Source organism: Odontesthes bonariensis, chromosome 14 (assembly GCF_027942865.1).
Source record: "Odontesthes bonariensis isolate fOdoBon6 chromosome 14, fOdoBon6.hap1, whole genome shotgun sequence".
Lineage (NCBI taxonomy): Eukaryota > Metazoa > Chordata > Actinopteri > Atheriniformes > Atherinopsidae > Odontesthes > Odontesthes bonariensis.
The window spans coordinates 4,996,068-5,017,911 of NC_134519.1; the positions used below are offsets into that span (position 1 = coordinate 4,996,068).

Below are 21,844 nucleotides of genomic sequence, written 5' to 3' on the forward strand. Positions count from 1 at the left end.
TTGAGTGAGCGTCTTGCACCACACTCTACAATAATCTAGTGTCTTTAAAGGGACAGTTCGCCTCTTCTGACATGAAGCTGTATGACATCCCATATCAGCAACATCATTTCTGAACATCTTCTTACCCCCTGCTGCGTCCTGTGAGCAGAGTTCCAGCCTCGTTTTGGTGTTGATGAAGGTAGTTCCGGCTAGTTGGCTGGGGTTTAAAAAATAAAGCGTCTTGCTTCTCAGAACAATATGCGCTCAACAGAGTAATACATTTGCATCACAAAATGGTTCTCCAGGAAAAAGTCAGACCTCACAATCTCTTGGCCCTATTTTCTCTCTCTTTTTAAACTACAGAAAGATGCTGATGTTAAAGGGATAATCCGGAGTAAAATGCACTTTAGATCAATTTACGGGATGTTGGGAGTACATACGTTTAGTTGACATCAAAATCATGTCATTCGGATGTGTTTTGAGAATTTCGATTTGACCGTTTTTAGCCAAAAGTCGTTAGCCTGGAGGTGAATGGGGCATATCATGTCACCGCTACAAAACGCTATTTTTATACCTCTTCTACAGCTCCAAACAACATAACACTTACGTGGTAGTGAGTAGAGGGTCCCTAAAGCCAAACCGAAGTGTCCCGAGGTCTTCATGTGGTCGGACATCATTTTGATGTCAACTCAACGTATGTACTCCCAACATCCCGTAAATTGATCTAAAGTGCATTTTACTCCGAATTATCCCTTTAAAAGTGTGTTTGCACAACAAATGTTATGGCACTTTCATTCATATAGAATAGAAGAAGAATATAAAAATACTTTATTCTTCCCCCAATGGGGGCAATTCAAATTAGTCAAGTAGCTCAAAAAAAATATTAATATTTACAATGATTGTATATTAACAACAACAATAATAATACCAATTCTAATAAAAATACTACTAATTAATAATAATAATAAATGACTAAATAAAAAAATATGGCAGCACATATAAAATAAAACTAAATGCTAAAAGCTATACACTACTTTTGGATTCTGCGTACAAATGCGATTAATCGTGATTAATCAGGGAAATCATGTGATTAATTAGATTAAACATTTTAATCGTTGCCCAGCCCTACTTTTCTAACATTTAAACTTTGAGTTTAACTTGTGGGCTGCAGCAGGTGAGCACCGTCGCCTCACATTAAGAGGGTTGCAGGTTCAACTCCCGGCTGGGAGCTTTCTGTGAGGAGTTTGCAGGTTCTCTCCAGTTACTCCGGCTTCCTCCGACTGTCTAAAAACATGCATGTGAGGTTAATTGCGGCCCTAAATTGGATTAAGCAGGTATAGAAAATGGACGGATGTGAAGTGTCCAGGACATCTGCTTCCACAAGATTAAAGCTCTCAAATAAATCTGACTCTTCACACACAAACAGAGAAATAACACTTTTATTTCCAGAGATAAAAAATTCATTCTGTGAACATCTTACAGCCTGCAAACCACGGTCATAAGTTCTCCTTTTTTCTAAATAAACACAGAGTGACACAAGGGGGGAAAAGCCTTTGTGATACTTATGATTAAATGGATAAAAGAATAAATCTAAACGGGATAAATTGGAGGAATTATTGCGTTAAACACCAATCTTTCCTCAGTGAAACCTCTAGGTGTCAGTGTGCCGTCACACCGCTGAGGAGGATGAAGAACAACCAGGTTACCAACACAAACTTTCAGGGAGAACGAGCACAAATCTGCTGGAATGATCATACTGTGGAGATAAAAGCTGCTCCCGTTGTGGTAAACGGGGCTGTTCAGGTCACTCAGGTCACGTTTTCATGGAGAGGACATTCTGAGAAGGTGGGAATTCTTTTTCCTTCGACACATTTCTGAGGGCAAAGACGCAGTTTAAGAGTTCAGGGCTGAACGGGTCGTCACGACAATGTAAAAAACCCTGTTTGAGCACGAAATATAATGCTTTAACGGGCTCAGATTCACTATCTAAAGCTGCTCACACAGAGCAGCTCGTGGTTAAAGGGACAGTTCGCCTCTTTTGACATGAAGCTGTGTAACATCCCATATCAGCAGCATCATTTCTGAACATCTTCTTACCCCCTGCTGCGTCCTGTGAGCAGAGTTCCAGCCTCGTTTTGCTGTTGATGAAGGTAGTCCGGCTAGTTGGCTGGGCTTCAAAAAATAAAGCGTTTTGCTTCTCAAAACAATATGCGTTCAACAGAGTAATACATTTGCATCACAAAATGGTTCTCCAGGAAAAAGTCAGACTGATATCTTTGAACTTATCTGGACTGTTGCTTGTTTTTAAATTAATTTAAATAATTTTATTTGTTTCTCTTTATGTTCTTTTATGTATTTTTAATGCTTCTTCCACTCCCTGCTGCAATGCTTTTATTTTATGTGAAGCACTTTGAACTGTTTTGTACATGAAATGTGCTACAAATAAATTTTATTTTATTTGATTTGATAGTTATGATCAGAACTGAAGTGGAATAAAAGATTTATGAAAAAAAAAGTGGAGAAAAATATTACTATATGATGTTTTTAGGTCGTTTTAAAAGTGGACAAAAATGTCACTTTTCAGAAATTAAGGAGTTTTTTTTTTTTAAATCAGACATAGCAAATTAATTTAAAATAAATTTGATTTGATTTGATTTGATGGCGCTCTCCATCTTAAATTGAATGGATGCATCTATATGAACACGGCTGAACATAGGAGGGACTGCTGTTAAAGGTGCAGTCGAGCTTTTGCCTGACTTTGACACAGGTTTACATGTTTGCCCACTCAGAGTGAAACTAAAACATTCCCTCACATTCTCTGCACCTCATCCTCATTCCTCAACCTGAGTCTGATCCTCTGCATTCAGCCTCTGACTCTCGGTTCTTTACTCGTTGACGCTGAAGTGACTGAGCTTCTGAGGTTTTCGGAGCCATGTTCCCAGACCTCCGTCCTGCAGAGCGCTGCTGAACTGCTGCACCGCCCTCTGGTAGCACCCGGCGGCCATCTTGGAAGCAGAATATGTTTCTGCAGCGGCCTCTGTGCCCAGAACAGGTCCGTTTATCTGAGAAAGAAAGGCAGAAGCAGGGTTTGCTGTTAGAAACAGTAAAAACGCAGTCATTCCAGGACTGATTTAAATCTGAAAGAATAATGATTTTAGATGGATAAACCTATATAACTTCAGTACATTCAGGTTTCAGAGAGCTTCTAAATTATAATTACTTACGTTTATCACACGAATTAGAGAGTGACAAGTGGTAAACAGTTCCTCTGTGTTTTTTTTTTGTCATCTCAACAGTTTTGGCAGCTTATTGCAGTAAAGTAAATCAACTGTGACTTTTTCTGTGTGTTAATAAGTTTAAAGCTCCATTACACAAATCTCCTGTTAGTTTTCTTTATTAAATATCTCAGGTTGTGCAAATATCCCAGTAAATGCACCAATAATGACAAAAAAAGTTGTTTTGTAAGGATTCAAAATGGTGATTTGGCAGAGGGGAACCCTCAGGGCCTTCTACGCCTTCAGAGAAGGCCTTAAAAAATTCAGAACAAAAATATATTAGTATTAAATAATAATATATGTATACATAAAAAAACTCAATTACTCTCATTTAATTTAATACAATACATTTAATACTACATTCTCGCTAATCTATGTTCCAAAGTTATGTTTACTGTCAAATTCACATCGGCAATGAAAGGGTTACTGTCCTGAAACATACTATCCAATCAGAATCGTCCATCTCTATCGAAGCAAGATTAACCGGCTCATTAATTGGTTAGGACTTCACGCATCTCGGGGAAGGCCAAGCTATGTGTTTTGGTTTGGAGAGTGATGGGAAAATTGTCAATCACGGTTTGATTTGAAGTGGGCGGGACAAAAGAAAAAGATTGTAGGCCTTCGTGAAGTCTGAAAAGCGTGCAGCCCCAGTCTAGCATTAGAGTAGGCTCTCTTGCATCCACACCCCAGTCCAGCAGGTGGCGGTAATGCACCTTTTCCGTTAAGCCGCCAACCGCCATAATAACCCAAGAAGAAGAAGAAGAAAAGCGTGCAGAGTGGAGCGGTTGAGAGACAGAATGGCGGAAGACAAAACCAATGTTGTGGCTAGCTTGATAGCCTTTTTTCCCGCAATGATTTTTTTTCTTCAGCAATGAGGGCTGAGGTGAAGGCCCAGCCGTAGTGCTCACGGTTCGCTACTGTGATTTAGTTGATCTTAGTTGATGACTCGTCTTGTGCTTTTATGGATTTTCACGTCCTTTTCCTTCTGAATTCAAATGAAAACACATAGTGGGCGGTTCCTGTTTAGGCCACTGGAGCTGACCAATCAGAAAAGACCGGGCGTTATAGGGCGGGGCTTCCTTTAAACCTGGAAGCACAGAAGAAGACTTTGGCTGTGTTCGAAACTGCATACTACATACAGCATACTACATACTGCATACTACATACAGCGTACTACATACAGCGTACTGCATACAGCGTACTGCATACAGCGTACTGCATACAGCGTACTGCATACTCATCGATCAGACATTATGCAGAGCGTTTACCCACAATGCATTTCGCTCCTGCCCGAGCCGAAATCAGCCGGCCTGAAGCTGATTTCTCTTAAGCTTTAAACTCTGTAAACTTTAGCAACATTTGAAACATTTTCAGGTGAGAAAGTAGTCGTTTAGATCCTCAACGTGTTGAAAACCTGACAAAATACCGGCTGTTTACAATTTTGTTCCCACGAATTCGGCGCTACTAAAGCTAGCCGCAGTGAGCAACGCACTTCCGGTTATTTTCACAAAATAAAATACCCGTTGCCTTTTATCATAGGGAAAGCCATTACGATACAATTGGTGCTTTTGTTTTGAAAACAGGAAGTGAACCTACCTTCGTTGTAGCTAGCTTGAAACTGCCGTTTTGACAGGAAATGACGATCGGCGACGTTACGTTACGTTGCATCTTGGGTAGTTTGAGTATGAGTAGTAACCTCATGATGCATACCCAACATTTCGGAGAATCTAGTATGCATCCGGGAAAAAAGTCAGTATGAGTAGTATGAGAAGTAAGAGAAGTATGCGGTTTCGAACACAACCTTTCATTTCATGGAAAAGGACCTATGATTTAAATACTTTTTTGGAATTTTTAAGAGCGATAAATCTAAATCTTTAAGGAGAAAAGTAAACAACAGAAATCATGACTGCAGTCGGATTATTTTTAGTGTTTATGTCTGTTTTCTTTCATCACAGGAAGCTGAAACCAACACATAAACATCTGCAAAACAACTTACAGAAACCTTTTACAGAGCTTCTGCAGATCCTGAACAGGTTAGACTACAACAGGAAATAAAAAAGCTTGAGTCCGTCCTGGAGAAGATAAACATGCAGCCAGGTATCAGAACTATGATGCATCATATATTAAAACAACAAGAGTTTAAGACCTTTCCCCACAGTCCTCTCAGGATAAACAGGGACTGAATGATCAATCTCTACATTTACAACAAGACTCTGCTTCTGATTTGTTAAAAATTTGCTTTTTTATTTGCCAGCTTCTTAAGATTCAGGTGGTTTTGCAAGAGGAAGCAACCACGTGAAGATGCTCTCTTTCCATATTCTGCACAAACATGAGGGAGGGATAACAGGAGCAGCTCACTGAAACTAAGACAGTAAAAGTTGATGGAACAGATAGATTTATAGATAAAAATGTGCCAGTCTGCAGCAGGACAAAGCAGCCCAACCCAAGCATACAGAGTGCAGTGGTGTGTGAGTGTAATATGAGTAAAGCTACTCCTAAATGCTAAATTCAAAGACTTAAAGATGCTGTGTAACACTTAAAACCACTGAGCCCGACAAAGAGAACCGAATAATATGTCAGGTTTGTCTCATTGAGGCTTTCGTTAGAAATAAAAAGAACCGAGTCGATCAATTTGTTTATCAAATAGAAAACTTCATCCTCAGCAAGTGGATTCAAGCACATGTTTGATTTGATTTAACTTATTTAATCTTTATTTAAAAATAGACTCTTGATATTTATAGACAAAACAAATACTCACAGCCAAAAGCGTATAAGTATAAATACGCATAATTACATTAATATTTGATTCAATATGATTACAAAAATAATAATAACTAGAAAATAAAAAGAAATTTTGATGGGTGCCAATCTACTGCCCGCCCTATAAAAAAAAAGTTTAGTTTAGTTGAAGTTGAGAGTCTCCTGTCACATATAAACTTTGAATGAGGTCTGTGCTATGCTGTATGGCTGAGTTATAAGGCCTCTAAAATAGGGCATTTTGGCGCTCGTTGAACGCCAAAATGGCCTATTTTTTAAATTTCAATGCATTTTCCCATCCGCAATTTTCCGACTTTTTCCCATTTTGCCGGAATTCCTTTTGACTAATGAGAGCCAAAAGTCATGGCACACCATTCCCGATTGATGCGCACGCAGCGGTGTGCTTTTTATGTCCGTCGGACCATCGCTGCCAGAATAGTAGCGCGTCGAACTTTAGGGCGGAAACGGAAAAATAAGAGTCTGGCAACAGAGTAAGATGTGTGTCTAATGCCTTCGGCATTGGCCCCCATAATAATACAGAATCTCACATTTTTATTTGATAACACCGTTATAAGTTATAAGTTAACATAAGTTTTGTTAGATGTTCAGCATCTAATGTGTGACACAGTCGACAAAGAGCTAAAATAAATGTAAAACAACGTAAATATCAAGTAATTATCACTTATTGTGCTTTGTTCATGCTGCTTTTAGACTGAGATATAACACCTCACACAAAATCAGTTTTAAAGGGAGTTTTATTTAAATCTGGAGTCAAACTTTACAGTCAGCGTCCTTCACTGTGAAGCTGCACAAGTTTGTCTAAAGAACACATGAAATCACCGTAAAAGTCCATAAAGACAACACTGTCCTGTCAGGAAACAACAAACTTGGTCAATTTATTATTTCTCTTCCAGTTTTCCTTCCTGATCCTGTAATAATTCATCTTTGATCACACAAATACTAAAAAGAACCTGATATTTTTGAGTGAACACCCACAAACCAACCCGAACCCTCAGCACCAAACATCAACAGAAAAACAATCAAGAAGAAAAACAAGTTGAAAAAAAAGCAAGAGAACAAAAATTCATTTGGATTAATAGATGAGTATAAGAATTAAGAAACAGAACAACCTGCATCTTTAGTGACCGTTCTGTCATCAAATGAACAAAACTTACACCATGCAGAGAAATTATCAATACAAACTCCAGCACAGAGCGGCTGAGTGAATGTGGTCTGGACTCTGTGGAGGAGAGTCATGGTTCCAGAGACGCTGTAGAAGGACAGAATACCTGCTCTGTGATCCAGGTACACTCCCACTCTGGAGGCCTGAGGACCTGAGATGGAGGTAAAGATGCTGTTGTGCCAAAATGAATAACCATCTGAGGAACAATTTAATGCCCAAGATTTGTCATTATATCCAAATGCACATTCATTCCCATATCCTGCTCTGCTGATGTTCTTGTATGCGACTGCTACATTAACTCCTACTCCTCTCATCTCCACCTCCCAGTAACAACGTCCAGTCAGACTCTCTCTGCTCAGGACCTGAGACCACTCAGTGAATCTGTCTGGATGATCAGAATAAGACTGAAGTTGATTCATTAATGTCACTTTTCTGTTCCCCTCTGACAGTAACAGCTGTCTGTTTGCTGTGTTTGGATCCAGTGTGATTTCACATGAATATTTTAAGAATCCAGCTCTGCTCTCTGGTTCTGGTTCTGGTTCTGGTTCTGGCTGTGACAGTAAAACATCCACTTCAGCGACTCTCAGTGAGATGTTGGTCCATTCCTCTCTCAGGATGTCCTGTAGTTTATCTCTGAGCTCTGACACAGCTGCTGTCACATCCTCAAAGTGCCTCAGAGGACGGATCTGGATGCTGGATGAGTGTGTAGCCCCCCTGAGTGCTGCCACTGAGGGGCAGCTGTGCAGAAACTGGCTGTGATCCTCTGTGTGTGAGAGCTGCTGCAGCTCAGCATCTTTCCTCTTCAGCTCAGTGATCTCCTGCTCCAGCTTCTCCTGAAGCTCTTTGACTCGCCTCCCTTCGGCTTCCTGCTGGGATCTGATCTGCTGCTTCACATCAGAGCTTCTTTTCTGGAGGAGACGGATCAGCTGGCTGAAGATCTTCTGGCTGTGCTCCTCTGTTTTATCAGCAGACTGATGGATGGCCTCCAGCTGCTGCTGAAGCAGCTTCACATCTTTCTCTGCGTCCTGGATTCTCTGCTGGATCTGCTGCCGACTCCCCTCCAGCTCTCTCTGCCTCTCAGTCCTTTCTGCTGCAGCTGACACGGTGTCGTGGCCTTTATGTTCATCCACAGAGCAGAGATAACAGATGCACTTCTGATCGGTACGGCAGAACATCTTCATCACCTCATCGTGAACAGAGCAGATGTTCTCCTGGAGCTTCTTGGAGGGCTCCACCAGCTTGTGTTTCCTTAATGGAGCCACATCATAATGAGGCTGAAGGTGATTCTCACAGTAAGAGGCCAGACAGGATAAACAGGACTTGATGGCTTTCAGTTTTCTCTCAGAGCAGAAATCACAGGCCACATCTTCAGCTCCAGCATAGCAGTGATCAGCAGGAGCAGCTTGGAGTCCAGTCTTCTTCAGCTCTTCTATTAAATCAGCTAACATGGTGTTTTTCTCCAGGACAGGCCTCGCTGTGAAAGTTTTCCTGCACTGAGGGCAGCTGTGGATTCCCTTCTGATTCTTTCCATTCCAGTGGGCTTTAATACAGTTCATGCAGTAGCTGTGTCCACAGGGAATAGTCACCGGATCCTTCAGCAGATCCAGGCAGATGGAACAGGAGAAGCTTTCCTGATCCAGCTGAACTCCTTTCTGCGCCATTTCTCCTCTCAGATCAGCGGCTGACTGAGTTTCACTTCCTCAAAGCTGAAACTTATCTGAGCTCTACTGACAAACGCAGCAATGACACATTCTGACGTCAGTTCAAGTTAACGAATCATGTGTGAGTGAAACATGCTGGCCCTTTAAGGGGCGGAGCTTAGACTGCCAGTGAGCAGCTGCAGACCAGAAAGAGCAGAGATGAGAAAAGAGCTGCACTGCGAGTTTACAGTTAAAGTTTGTGTTGTTTAGTTTGCTGTTTACAGTTTGTTTGTCACCTCATTTTGATTTGTGTGGGTGAAAAAGGAAGTAAGTAACATTGCAAGTTAAGAATGTAGTTTACTCAGCAGAATATACCCGTTTTTACTCCTAATTAATGGGCTTGTTCATGTGCACATTTAATGAGAGCTACCAACGTGGGTTTTTCATGTTACTTTTATTTAGAAGCAGCATATTGATCATTATTAATATTGCAGTCAGTCACAGTGTAACTGTGATATAATTTCAGTTAGTTATTTGGACTTGTTTAGACACTGATGTTATATCATTATTCTTTATGTTCTAGAACCACATACAGTTCTGTCAAGTGAGGAATAAACAGCAAATTCAAGTCAAGTAAAACACTGGACTGCGACTGATTTATTTGGAGTTCTAACCGGACTCAAAACAGTGATTTGAAACTTCCAACTAGCACAATTACAGTAACTATCTTTTAGAAATGAGTCACCACATGTTAGTTACACCTTCTAACAACACAGGTGAAGGGGAGGGAACAAAGAAATGTGTGGACAGACTGCAGCCGCAGTGTTACAGAGCAGGAAGAAGACAAAGGTCATCAGGCTTTGCCACATTTCAGCGAGAGGAGCGGTTTTAACTCTTAAGTTAGAGAATTATGTGCTGAACTATAACATGTTGTTTGTTTTATTAGTTAAAAGTTTGAATCAGTTCTCCCTTTTAGATCTCTATCTATCTATCTATCTATCTATCTATCTATCTATCTATAGGGCAGCTGACAACAAGGGAAAGACCATGTGACAGATTGGAAAGACAGCTGACAGGAGGCAAAGACCCCAAAGGTGCTGCCATGGGCTAGCAATCCATCAGTGGCGGGCTGTGCATTTCACACATGGGCCTTCAGAACGGTCGGCAACTGTAAATAGGGAAACCTCATTTGTGCGGGGGGTCTGGGGGTCCTCCCCCAGAAAATTTAGCATTTCTTAGATGCAATTTCCTGCATTTTTACAAAATTGTGTCCCGTTTCAGCTCAATACAGAACCGTACTTTTGTTTCTAAATACGGGACGATTCAAGGGACTCCCAACAATACAACTTGCTGTTTTCCTCGGAGCCCGTAAGCCAGGGGGTATCGTTCGTAATTTGCTGATTGAAAGTGGCGTACAAATCCTTTACAGGCTTGTGTCAGGTTCGCTAACTTGGGAGTTAGCCGACCTTTCTTTACGATGCCCAGCTTCTCAGTAAAAGTCCTCCGGGCAAATGGCTGCAACAATAAATTTGCCACCAAATCACATTATCCTCCTCCTTCAGCCATTGATGTTTTGTATAAAACGGAAATCAGACGTCATGTCAAAATCTACCCAATCATCGAATGTGATTAAAATGACGTTTCCATATGTCTGCTTAGAGCCAATCAGACCACTTACGCCTGCAATGGGCTGTTGGGGGCCGTCAGAGACAGTCTGATAGCATTGGTTCGGGGTTCGCTACGCTGTCTTCTACATTCTAGATGTAGTTAGGGCCAGCAGACCCGATTGTTCTGGCCTCCCGGCAGATTTGTTTGCCTGGCAACCAATGATAGCTGAAATATAATTGGTTAAATGCGTCAATATGAAAATACACGTCTGGCAGCAGCGCAGCCAGGGGAGCCAGTTTGCAGCAGGACAAAGCAGCCCAACCCAAGCATACAGAGTGCAGTGGTGTGTGAGTGTAATATGAGTAAAGCTACTCTTAAATGCTAAATTCAAAGACTTAAAGATGCTGTTTAACACTTAAAACCACTGAGCCAAACAAAGAGAACCGAATAATATGTCAGGTTTGTCTCATTGAGGCTTTCGTTAGAAATAAAAATAACCGAGTCGATCAATTTGTTTATCAAATAGAAAACTCCATCCTCAGCAAGTGGATTCAAGCATATGTTTGATTTGATTTAACTTATTATTTATTTAAAAATAGACTCTTGAGATTTATAGACACAACAAACACTCACAGCCAAAAGCGTATAAGTATAAATACGCATAATAACATTAATATTTGATTCAATATGATTACAAAAATATGTAATATGTAAAATGGCTTGTTACGTGCTTTTCAATCGATTTTCCCATTGAATTTTGGGCCTCGCAGACGCCCAAAATTCCTAAGACAGGTATGATGAACACAGTTATGCCATTTTTATCAAGGTCTGTTTAAAATACAGCTTTAATGGCATTTTCAAAATGGCCTCGTTAAGTGCTTTTCAATCGATTTTCCCATTGCATTTTGCGCTTCTGCCAGTCCCAAAATGGAGAAGACAGCTATATCATTTTTTTATCAAGGTCCTGTTTAAAAAACAGCTTTTTTGGCATTTTAAACATACATTTTGGGGCTCGTTAAGTGCTTTTCAATCGATTTTCCCATTGAATTTTGCACCTCTGCGAGTCCCAAAATGGAGAAAACAGGTGTACTGTAGAAAGCTATGTCATTTTTTATCAAGGTGCTGTTTAAAATACAACTTTTATGGCATTTTCAAAATGCTTAAGTGCTTAATGTTAAGTGCTTTTCAATGCATTTTCCCATTGCATTGTGGGTATTTTCAAAAGGCATCTGCAAGGCCCGAAATGGCTCCACCTTGGCATCCATCTTGGCTCCGCCCTCATAAGCAGTCTCAGTCCAGAGCAGGCTGTTAAGCTTGTTGCTAGGAGACAGCTCGTCAGCACGTGTACCAGGTGACAGACACTATTGCTCCTTAAAATTAGACTAATTTTGACTGCACTCGACTGTGTCGAACAAACGGTCGCTGTTCGAAAAGGAAATGCCGTATCCAAATAATTTTTTAACCATGAGCGCCCCAAGAGACGGCAGAAGCCAGCGGTGTAATTTTCATTCGGCTACTATGTGTGGCTCGTTTTTTATGGCAGTTTTAAAATCATTTTAAGACATTGATTTTATGATTTTAGGCGTTTATAATGGGCGGAATGTCAGCTGGAGGGACGACTCTCTGCGCTCAGAGGCGATTTGTGATAAATCTGTGTGGCAGAGCTCAATGACTGTGACTTTGTGTGAAAGAGGACAAAAATGCCTACGTTTTGAAATAAAATTTGTTCAGATCGGCCAGATATTTCGAACATGAGAGAGATTTTTTTTCAGGAATTGGTGCAGTATCAATTTTAGAGTGAGGATTTTAGTGTGAGAGACGCCTGAGCTGAGATGTTGTCTCCCTAAAACGTAAACTGCCGTTGTGTCAAAGCTGTATAAGATAAATACAAACCCTTTAGTTCAGTTAAAGCCGAGCGTCTCCTGTCACATTTAAACTTTGAATGAGGTCTGTGCTATGCTGTATGGCTGAGTTATAAGGCCTCTAAAATAGGCCATTTTGGTGCTCAACGAGCATTTTCCCATCCGCAATTTTCCGACTTTTTCCCATTTTGCCGGAATTCCATTTGACTAATGAGAGCCAAATCTCGAGTTTTTATTTGATAACCAGGGTTGGGGAGTAACGGATTACATGTAACGGCGTTACGGTAAAAGGATACAAAATAAAAGTAACTGTAATCCGTTACAGTACAAGCAAAAAAGATGTACTCAGATTACAGTTACATTCAGTGAGAATGGGGGTTACTTAACAGGATTACAATTTGTGCGAGGTTGCAGTGACAGAAGTACAGAGCGGCAGGGTCGGACTGGGGAAAAAAATCGGCCCTGGCAATTTTCCCCGGGACCAGCCCCCCCTCAGTATTAATTAGTATCTCCAATCTAATTAAATAAAAATAAAAAAAACGAGCACAGACCGCTCATACAGTTAATGGCATGTACCCATAGAAAAAATACACACTCACACACACGTCACACAACCTGACTATCGACTGCTAACAACCATGATCAGTAACCTACACAAACCCAGACACATAATGGCTCGGCGGCCAGCAATCGGATAAACCAATGAAGTGAATCAATCCTGTGAAAGAATGAAAACAAGTGAATGAAACCTGCACTCACCCATTATGAAGTTAACTCTGCCAGCCCCATAATCTTGCCCCTGCTCAGCCAACTCCTTGACGTCGGGTATGGTTGGTAACGTTACGGCGGCTAGCATTAGCAACGAGGCTGCTAGGCTTGCTAAATCGGTAAGCATTAGGCTACTGAAGAAAGCTAGTCTTTTTAGCTACGTTATATTATCATCTTTCTTCTCGGCTATAAGTTAACCTTTGTTTACGGCCACTGGCCCTAACCTGACGCGCTAGCTGTCAAATCACCGGAAGTTTTCACCGGAAGTACTCGCGCACACACACACAAGCAAGGGTGTGCAAAGAAAAATAAAATGTGATGTAAAAGTCTTACTTTGCTTATTTATTACTAAAGTAGAGCACTTCATTGTCATTGCACATGTATTAATGAAATGCAGTTTGGCATCTTATCAAGTGTAACGTGTGCAGATTGTATAGCATGCAGTATTTAGAGATAAAATGCAGTTATTTACAGCTACTGTAAGGAAAGATGGTTAATAGATATGTGCAGAATAGATCAATTACCTAGAGAAATGCATGTATGTGCAGAGAATGTATAATGTAGTTATGGCAGTACAATGAAAAGAAAAATATCATGGTATAAATAAATGTGATAAATACAGATGGAATCATACAGATAATATACAGATTATCCTATACCATAAATAGGTAAAAGTAATCCAAAAGTAATCCAAAAGTAATTAGTTACATTACTTTTTTTAAGTAATCCAAAAAGTTACACTACAATTACATTTTAAACAAGGTAACTTGTAACTGTAACGGATTACATTTTTAAAGTAACTTCCCCAACACTGTTGATAACACCGTTATAAGTTATAAGTTAACATAAGTTTTGTTAGATGTTCAGCATCTAATGTGTGACACAGTTGACAAAGAGATAAAATAAATGTAAAACAACGTAAATATCAAGTAATTATCACTTATTGTGCTTTGTTCATGCTGCTTTTAGACTGAGATATAACACCTCACACAAAATCAGTTTGAAAGGGAGTTTTATTTAAATCTGGAGTCAAACTTTACAGTCAGCGTCCTTCACTGTGAAGCTGCACAAGTTTGTCTAAAGAACACATGAAATCACCGTAAAAGTCCATAAAGGGACGACATCAGTTGTCTGAAGTGTGTCAGGATAGGGCTGTCGCGATAACCGCAAAATGCAATCACCGCGGTGCTGAGAGGACCTCCGCGGTGCGTGTCCAGGCCACCGCCACCACCGCCCACCGCACGCCCGCTTGCACGCGCAGAACAACTCGAGAAACTAAACGAGTTTTTAAGACTGCACAGTAGATACAAAGCGACTGACAGAACTGATACTTTTTAAAGCCAGCACAGTAATAATGATACATTGTATATTCCCCGCAAGGCAGGAGAAACACATTAACACAGCGAGGTGCCGCGTTTCTGTCGCCATCTTTGCATGTAGGCACCGCACACGCACACACGTCTGCATGCTACTCGTTGTGGTCTCATTCTCCCTCAGCAGCTGATATTACAAGAATATGCCTACTCAGTGTCGTAGCAATAGAAGTTAAAATAAAATGCAGTGGCCTACCTTTATCCCGGCTTTACTCCTCTGCCTAGTCCGGACACTTTATGGCTTTGAATCTTCCCTTATTATCTAACGTTTAACGTTGTAAATGCGACCGTCTAACATCAACAATAAACTAGCTTCCACAGAACCACAGCTTGGTGTGCACATTTGCTGTTGGGAAATACCTGATCATTTAAAAAAAACTGTGTGAAACTATTTAAAAAAAAAAAAAAAGTTTAAAAAATGTGCCGGGGTTGGTTGGTCGGCGGCAGTCTGTTAAAAAAAACTGTATCCCGGACACGTGAGCTCAACTGCTGCGCTGATCTGCTTCGTTTTTCTCCGTCATTACTAAACGAAACGTGCGCAGGTCTGCAACAATGTTGATATTTGCCGTGTGGCACTGGCAACAATGTTGCAGAACTGGGGTATGCGCTGCTTGATCTCCGCTATGTTGGTCTGTGAGCGAGTAAATGACAGGCAAAGCAAAGTGAAATGTCAGAATCGCGGGGAAAAAAAGCCGGATTATGCGCTCGATTTTCATCTAACATTGCATGTCGTGGAAAGTAGCCTAATGAACAAAAATGCGATATCACCGCATACCGCGCTGTTGAGCGGCTATGAGTCACCGCGGTGGGAATTCCCTCGCCGCGACAGCCCTATGTCAGGAAACAACAAACTTGGTCAATTTATTATTTATCTTCCAGTTTTCCTTCCTGATCCTGTAATAATTCATCTTTGATCACACAAATACTAAAAAGAACCTGATATTTTTGAGTGAACACCCACAAACCGACCCGAACCCTCAGCACCAAACATCAACAGAAAAACTATTCAGAATTAAAACAAGTTAAAAAAAAAAGCAAGAGAACAAAAATTAATTTGGATTAATAGATAAGTATAAGAATTAAGAAACAGAACAACCTGCACCTTCAGTTACTGTTCTGTCATTAAATGAACAAAACTCGCACCATGCAGAGATTTCACCAACACAAAGTCCAGCACAGAGCGGCTGAGTGAATGTGGTCTGGACTCTGTGGAGGAGAGTCATGGTTTCAGAGACGCTGTAGAAGGACAGAATACCTGCTCTGTGATCCAGGTACACTCCCACTCTGGAGGCCCGAGGAACTGAGATGGAGGTTTTTATGTTTTTGTGCCAAAATGTATAATCGTCTGAGGAACAATCTAATGCCCAAGATTTGTCATTAAATCCAAATCCACATTCATTCCCACTTCCTGCTCTGCTGATGTTCTTGTATGCGACTGCTACATTAACTCCTCCTCTCATCTCCACCTCCCAGTAACAACGTCCAGTCAGACTCTCTCTGCTCAGGACCTGAGGCCTGTTAGTGAATCTGTCTGGATGACGAGAATAAGACTGAAGATTCATTAATCTCACTTCCATAAGACTTCTATAAGACTGAGGTCGATCCATATATGTCACTTTTCTGTTCCCCTCTGACAGTAACAGACGTCTGTGTGCTGTGTTTGGATCCAGTGTGATTTCACATGAATATTTTAAGAAATCAGCTCTGCTCTCAGGTTCTGGTTCTGGCTGTGACAGTAAAACATCCACCTCAGCGACTCTCAGTGAGATGTTGGCCCATTCCTCTCTCAGGATGTCCTGTAGTTTATCTCTGAGCTCTGACACAGCTGCTGTCACATCCTCAAAGTGCCTCAGAGGACGGATCTGGATGCTGGATGAGTGTGTAGCCCCCCTGAGTGCTGCCACTGAGGGCCAGCTGTGCAGAAACTGGCTGTGATCCTCTGTGTGTGAGAGCTGCTGCAGCTCAGCATCTTTCTCCTTCAGCTCAGTGATCTCCTGCTCCAGCTTCTGCTGAAGCTCTTTGACTCGACTCCCTTCGGCTTCCTGCTGGGATCTGATCTGCTGCTTCACATCAGAGCTTCTTTTCTGGAGGAGACGGATCAGCTGGCTGAAGATCTTCTGGCTGTGCTCCTCTGTTTTATCAGCAGACTGATGGATGGCCTCCAGCTCCTGCTGAAGCAGCTTCACATCTTTCTCTGCGTCCTGGATTCTCTGCTGGATCTGCTGCCGACTCCCCTCCAGCTCTCTCTGCCTCTCAGTCCTTTCTGCTGCAGCTGACACTGTGTCGTGGCCTTTATGTTCATCCACAGAGCAGAGATAACAGATGCACTTCTCATCGGTACGGCAGAACATCTTCATCACCTCATCGTGAACAGAGCAGATGTTCTCCTGGAGCTTCTTGGAGGGCTCCACCAGCTTGTGTTTCCTTAATGGAGCCACATCATAATGAGGCTGAAGGTGATTCTCACAGTAAGAGGCCGGACAGGATAAACAGGACTTGATGGCTTTCAGTTTTCTCCCAGAGCAGACATCACAGGCCACATCTTCAGCTCCAGCATAGCAGTGATCAGCAGGAGCAGCTTGGAGTCCAGTCTTCTTCAGCTGCTCCACTAAATCAGCTAACATGGTGTTTTTCTCCAGGACAGGCCTCGCTGTGAAAGTTTTCCTGCACTGAGGGCAGCTGTGGATTCCCTTCTGATCCTCTCCATTCCAGAAGTCTTTAATACAGCTCATGCAGTAGCTGTGTCCACAGGGAATAGCCACCGGATCCTTCAGCAGATCCAGGCAGATTGAACAAGAGATGCTTTCCTGATCCAGCTGAACTCCTTTCTGCGCCATTTCTCCTCTCAGATCAGCGACTGACTGAGTTTTATTTCCTGAAAGCTGAAACTTATCTGAGCTCTACTGACAAACGCAGCAATGACACATTCTGACGACAGTTCAAGTTAACAAATCATGTGTGAGTGAAATGATTCACCACATGTTAGTAACACCCACAACAACACAGGTGAAGGGGAGGGAACAAAGAAATATGTGGACAGACTGCAGCCGCAGTGTTTACAGGAAGAAGACAAAGGTCATCTGGCTTTGCCACATTTCAGCAAGAGGAGCGGCTTTATCTCTTGTTACAAAATAACTAAATCCTCATTTGAAGCTGTGCTCAGTGACAGACAGAAATCTTTATATAAGTTCAGAGAATTATTTGCTGATCTATAACATGTTGTTGTCTTATTAGTTAAAAGTTTGAATCACATCTCTGTTTTATCTATCTACCTACCTACCTATCTACCTACCTATCTATCTATCTATCTAGAATAGGGCAGCTGACAGGAGGCAAAGACCCCAAAGGTGCTACCATGGGCTAGCAATCCATGGTAGCGGTAGCGAGGCCTAGCAGCTTTGTTACAACCAGCATAAGCTACAAGTAGATTAAAGAGAATACCCCTAGAGTCAGCGAGAGCAGGGGCGGAAGATGACTCACAGGCAGACTACATGACAACCGAGACTGGAACGAACATGACTACGAGGTGGAGACGAGACTCAGTGAAGGATAGGGGCACGGACCAATTCTCTAGGGCTAGAACTGACCAGAATAGTTCTCAGAGGAAAGAGAGCGTAGCTGGAGAAAATAAAAGTGGTAGGCTAGAGGGAAGTAAGCTCCAGGTTTGTCCTTGTGGCTGGCAGAAGGTAACATCAGTTAGAGGCCTTAAAATGCATCAGGGAAGAAAGAGATGTGTGGTAAAGGAAGGGCAGTGTGGCCGAATCGATCAGTACTTTTTAAGAAGTCAATCGAGTAAGTCGGATGAAGTCCAGCGGCAGGTAGAAAACCACAGTCCGAAGGATATCAATAACACAGCTACGGAGGAGGAGGAGGAGGTTCTAAGAAGGGATGCAGCTGATACTGAGGTGAACAGGCCAGTTAGAGAGAGAAATATGGAGCAGAAAGCTAGAGTTAAGTGGCCTAGGGCAAATAGCAACAAAGAATGGGAGGCAGTCAATAAAGATTTGTCGATAATATTGGATAGGTTAGGAGGAAATGCAAGCGATAGGCTAGAGAAGATGGGAGATATAATTTACTCCTACAGTGTAGAAAGATTTTGGGTGCAAGATAGAAAGAGGGTTGAAAGAGTACATTTAGGTAAGTCTAGACGGCAAAAAGAGATGGAAAAATTGGTTAAGGAAAGAAGAAATTTAAGAAAGCAGTGGAAAAAAGCTACAGAAGAAGAGAGAGAGGGAATTAATGTTTTGCAGGAAGAATTGAGAAGCAGGCTAGCATTACTCAGGGCTGAATGTCTTAGGAAAAAGAGAAAGAAGAAAGAATATGTAAGGACTGCGTTTTACAGGGACCCGTTCAAGTTTGTTAAAGGATTGTTTAACCAGGAAAAGGGAGGGCAGCTTAAGGCAACAAAGTTAGAGGTGGAAGAGTATCTAAGAAATACATATTCAGATCTTGAGCAGCGTAGAGTAGTAGGCCTTCCACCTGACATGCCACCATTAGGAGAGATAGCTCATAAGATGGATGTTAGACCACCTAGGTGGAAGGAGGTTGAGGAGGTAGTCAGGCGTGCAAAGGCTTCAGCGGCCCCAGGGCCAAATGGAGTCCCCTACCGGGTTTATAAAAGTGCACCTGATATCCTAAAGTTTTGTGAAGGCAATTAAAAATAGTTTTGGAGAAACAGGTTATTCCTAGAGCATGGCGTAGGGCAGGAGGCGTTCTTATTCCAAAGGAGAAAGAGTCCTTGGACCTGAGTCAGGGGAAGATTTTCTTTAGTTTAGTTGCACAGAGATTAGCTAGTTATTTAGAAAAGAATAGCTTAATAGATACTACTGTGCAGAAGGCAGGAATACCAGGTTTCGCAGGGTGCTTAGAGCACACTAGCATGATTTGGCATCAGATTCAGACAGCCAAGATTGAGAAAAAAGACTTGCATGTTATATTTCTGGATCTAGCAAATGCATTTGGTTCAGTGCCACATAGCCTTATTTGGAAAGCGTTTGAGTATTTTAGAGTGCCCGTAGTAGTTGTTAACTTAGTAAGAGCATATTTTCAGGATATTAGACTGCCTAAGTACAGCAGGTTTCACAACAGGTTGGCAGAGGCTAGAAATAGGCATTATGGCAGGGTGTACGATTTCTCCATTAGCATTTACAATGGCGATGGAGATAATTATTAGAGCTTCCAAGTGGGTTGTAGGAGAGAGACGTCAGGATGGCATGCGCCTTACACCAATTACAGCATACATGGATGATATGAGTTTAGTGACTACAACAGTGCCATGTATGAAGAGAATACTTTAGAGACTTAACAAAAATCTAAAGTGGGCTGGTATGAAAATCAAACCTACTAAGCCTAGAAGTATCTCAATAAGTAGAGGGAAATGAAGTGATAGAAAGTTTGTAATACATGAAGAAAACATTCCAATAATAAGGGAAAAGGCAGTGAAGAGTTTAGGCAGGTGGTACCAGGCAGACATGAATGATGGAGAGCGGGCAGTGGGTAAATGGAGACCCGTTATGTTCGTTATGTTCAGGTACTGCAACTTTAAGGCATATTTTGTCAGGTTGTAAGGTTAGTCTGTCACAAGGCCGGTATACATGGCAACATGACCAAGTATTAAGATGCTTAGCTGCAGGTATTGAAGATAAATGAAGGCAGGTAAACTTAGGAGGGTCTAAGGTACAGAGAGTTGCAATTCAGTTTGTTCAAGAGGGGGAGAAAGTTAATAAGACAATAAGGAGGCACGGCAGCTTGGAGGATGCTTGTGATTGGGAGATGCAGGTAGATTTAGGAAATAAGCTTGTTGTTCCCCAGGAAATAGCCTCTACAAATTTAAGGCCTGATATAGTCTTGTGGTCTAGGAGTTAGAATGAGAGTCTATTTCATAGAGCTGACTGTTCCTTGGGAGGAATTAGTAGTAGAAGCATATGAAAGGAAAAAGCTTAGGTACGTGGAGTTGGGGGCAGAAGCAGAGCAGCGAGGATGAAAAGTTAGAATCTGTCCAGTGGACGTAGCATGTAGAGGATTTGTTGCAAACTCTGTTGTGTCATTGCTGAGGGAGCTGGGTGTAAGTGGACAGAGTGTGAGGAAAATAGTGAAGGAAGTGTCAGATGAGGCAGTAAAGTCCAGTCAGTGGATTTGGATTAGAAGAAGCAATAGCAGCTGGGGGCACAGCAGAGGGAGCACTTAGGGTAAACAGACTTTTGGAAAAGCAAAGAAGAAGTTCAAGATATTTAAGTAGAGGGTGCGGCCCATGTGAGCCTTTTGAAACCAGGCGGCCATTTTGGGTGAGTTGGCCTGTATGGCTTTGTTTTTACTGGCATTTTTAGTGATTATAGGACTGTTTAGGTGAGTTTGTCTGCTGAATCTGCTAGTGTGTCTTGTCCTGCCTCAACCTCTGGCACCCTCTATATTTTCATTATCCCCTACCCGAACTAGGGTTTGAATCCCATTCCTACTTATCTTTACTTCTTCTATTTCTCCCCCCTACCCTAACTAGGGTTTGAATCCCATTCCTACTTATCTTTACTTCTTCTATTTCTCCCCCCTACCCGAACCAGGGTTTGAATCCCCACCCCGCTGTGACTGGTGTGCAGTTGGTGAGAGGCTGAGGTAGCTTGTGGTTGTTGTGGTGTGAGGAGCAGTGATGGCTGGCATTAGGGGACTGACTCTGGGACGCCAGCAATCACTCTCTAGCCTCCTGGAGGTGTCGTGGGCCCAACTAGACGAAACACTGATGAAAGGAGGTTCCCACCTGATGACCCCAATGACATGGTTGGTCAGCACTGCTCACTGATCCATATTATAGGGAGTGGGGGTAGAAAGGAGCAGGATATGGACAGGTGGATTGGGGCAGCATCTGCAGTGATGGGGACGTTTTACCAGTGGAGAAGAGAAGCTGTCGATTTACCAGTCGATCTACGTCACAAATACAAGCAACAGAAATTAGCTTCCTCCGAAGTGTTGCTGGGGTCACCCTTAGGGATTAGGGCGAGGAGCTCAGTCTGATGAGGTGTTTCAGACATCAGGGACCTGGGACCTGCCGTATCTCTCTCTGTATATACATCATTATATCTAGGCTCGGGAACAACAACCCGGACCAGGAGAAGCTGTAGAAAGCTGTTCAGGCTGCTGTGTTCTCAGCAGAACTCACCTGCCTCTGCAGCCTCAGCCAGTGTGCGAACAGGTGGCAGCTGCAGAGCCGTGACGGCGTTCCTTCCTCCTTCCTCCGTCCTGTGATGGTGCTCACCTCCTCCAGGTCTCCGTCACCGCAGCTCCAGTTCATGCTCACGTTGGGCGCCTTCCCCGCCGGCCGCGCCCCCCTGCTGCTCAGACCTGTGTGAAGGCAGAGAGAAGATTCGCTGTCATGGAAACTTCAACCCAATCATCAAATCCCAAAGCT

At 42.3% G+C, this 21,844-nt stretch overlaps 2 protein-coding genes across 3 annotated transcripts in view; both read right to left on the reverse strand.

The window, feature by feature from the left end:
* Positions 1–6,748: 6,748 nt before the first annotated feature.
* On the reverse strand, positions 6,749–17,295 carry LOC142398598 (tripartite motif-containing protein 16-like). Of its 2 annotated transcripts, XM_075482661.1 has the most exons (3): positions 16,188–17,295; positions 15,057–15,066; positions 6,749–7,729 (listed from the first exon to the last, which is right to left on the reverse strand). In XM_075482661.1, exons 1-3 carry the CDS (start codon positions 17,280–17,282, stop codon positions 7,125–7,127), a joined length of 1,710 nt encoding a protein of 569 aa, XP_075338776.1. In that variant the 5' UTR covers positions 17,283–17,295; the 3' UTR covers positions 6,749–7,124. The 2 variants fall into 2 exon arrangements, with proteins under 2 accessions (XP_075338776.1, XP_075338775.1); XM_075482660.1 differs by lacking the exons at positions 15,057–15,066; positions 16,188–17,295 and having other exon boundaries at positions 6,749–8,868.
* Positions 17,296–21,565: 4,270 nt separating this feature from the next.
* Positions 21,566–21,844, reverse strand: part of LOC142398805 (double-stranded RNA-specific editase B2-like) — a 46,307-nt gene continuing 46,028 nt past the window's right edge. The window contains exon 8 of the mRNA XM_075483000.1: positions 21,566–21,777. Coding sequence (XP_075339115.1) covers positions 21,566–21,777 — 212 coding nt within the window. The remainder of the gene's footprint in view (positions 21,778–21,844) is intronic.

Coding starts and splice junctions, on each gene's coding strand:
- LOC142398598 (XM_075482660.1), bottom strand. CDS start 8,855: ATGGCGCAGAAAGGAGTTCAGCTGGATCAGGAAAGCTTCTCCTGTTCC.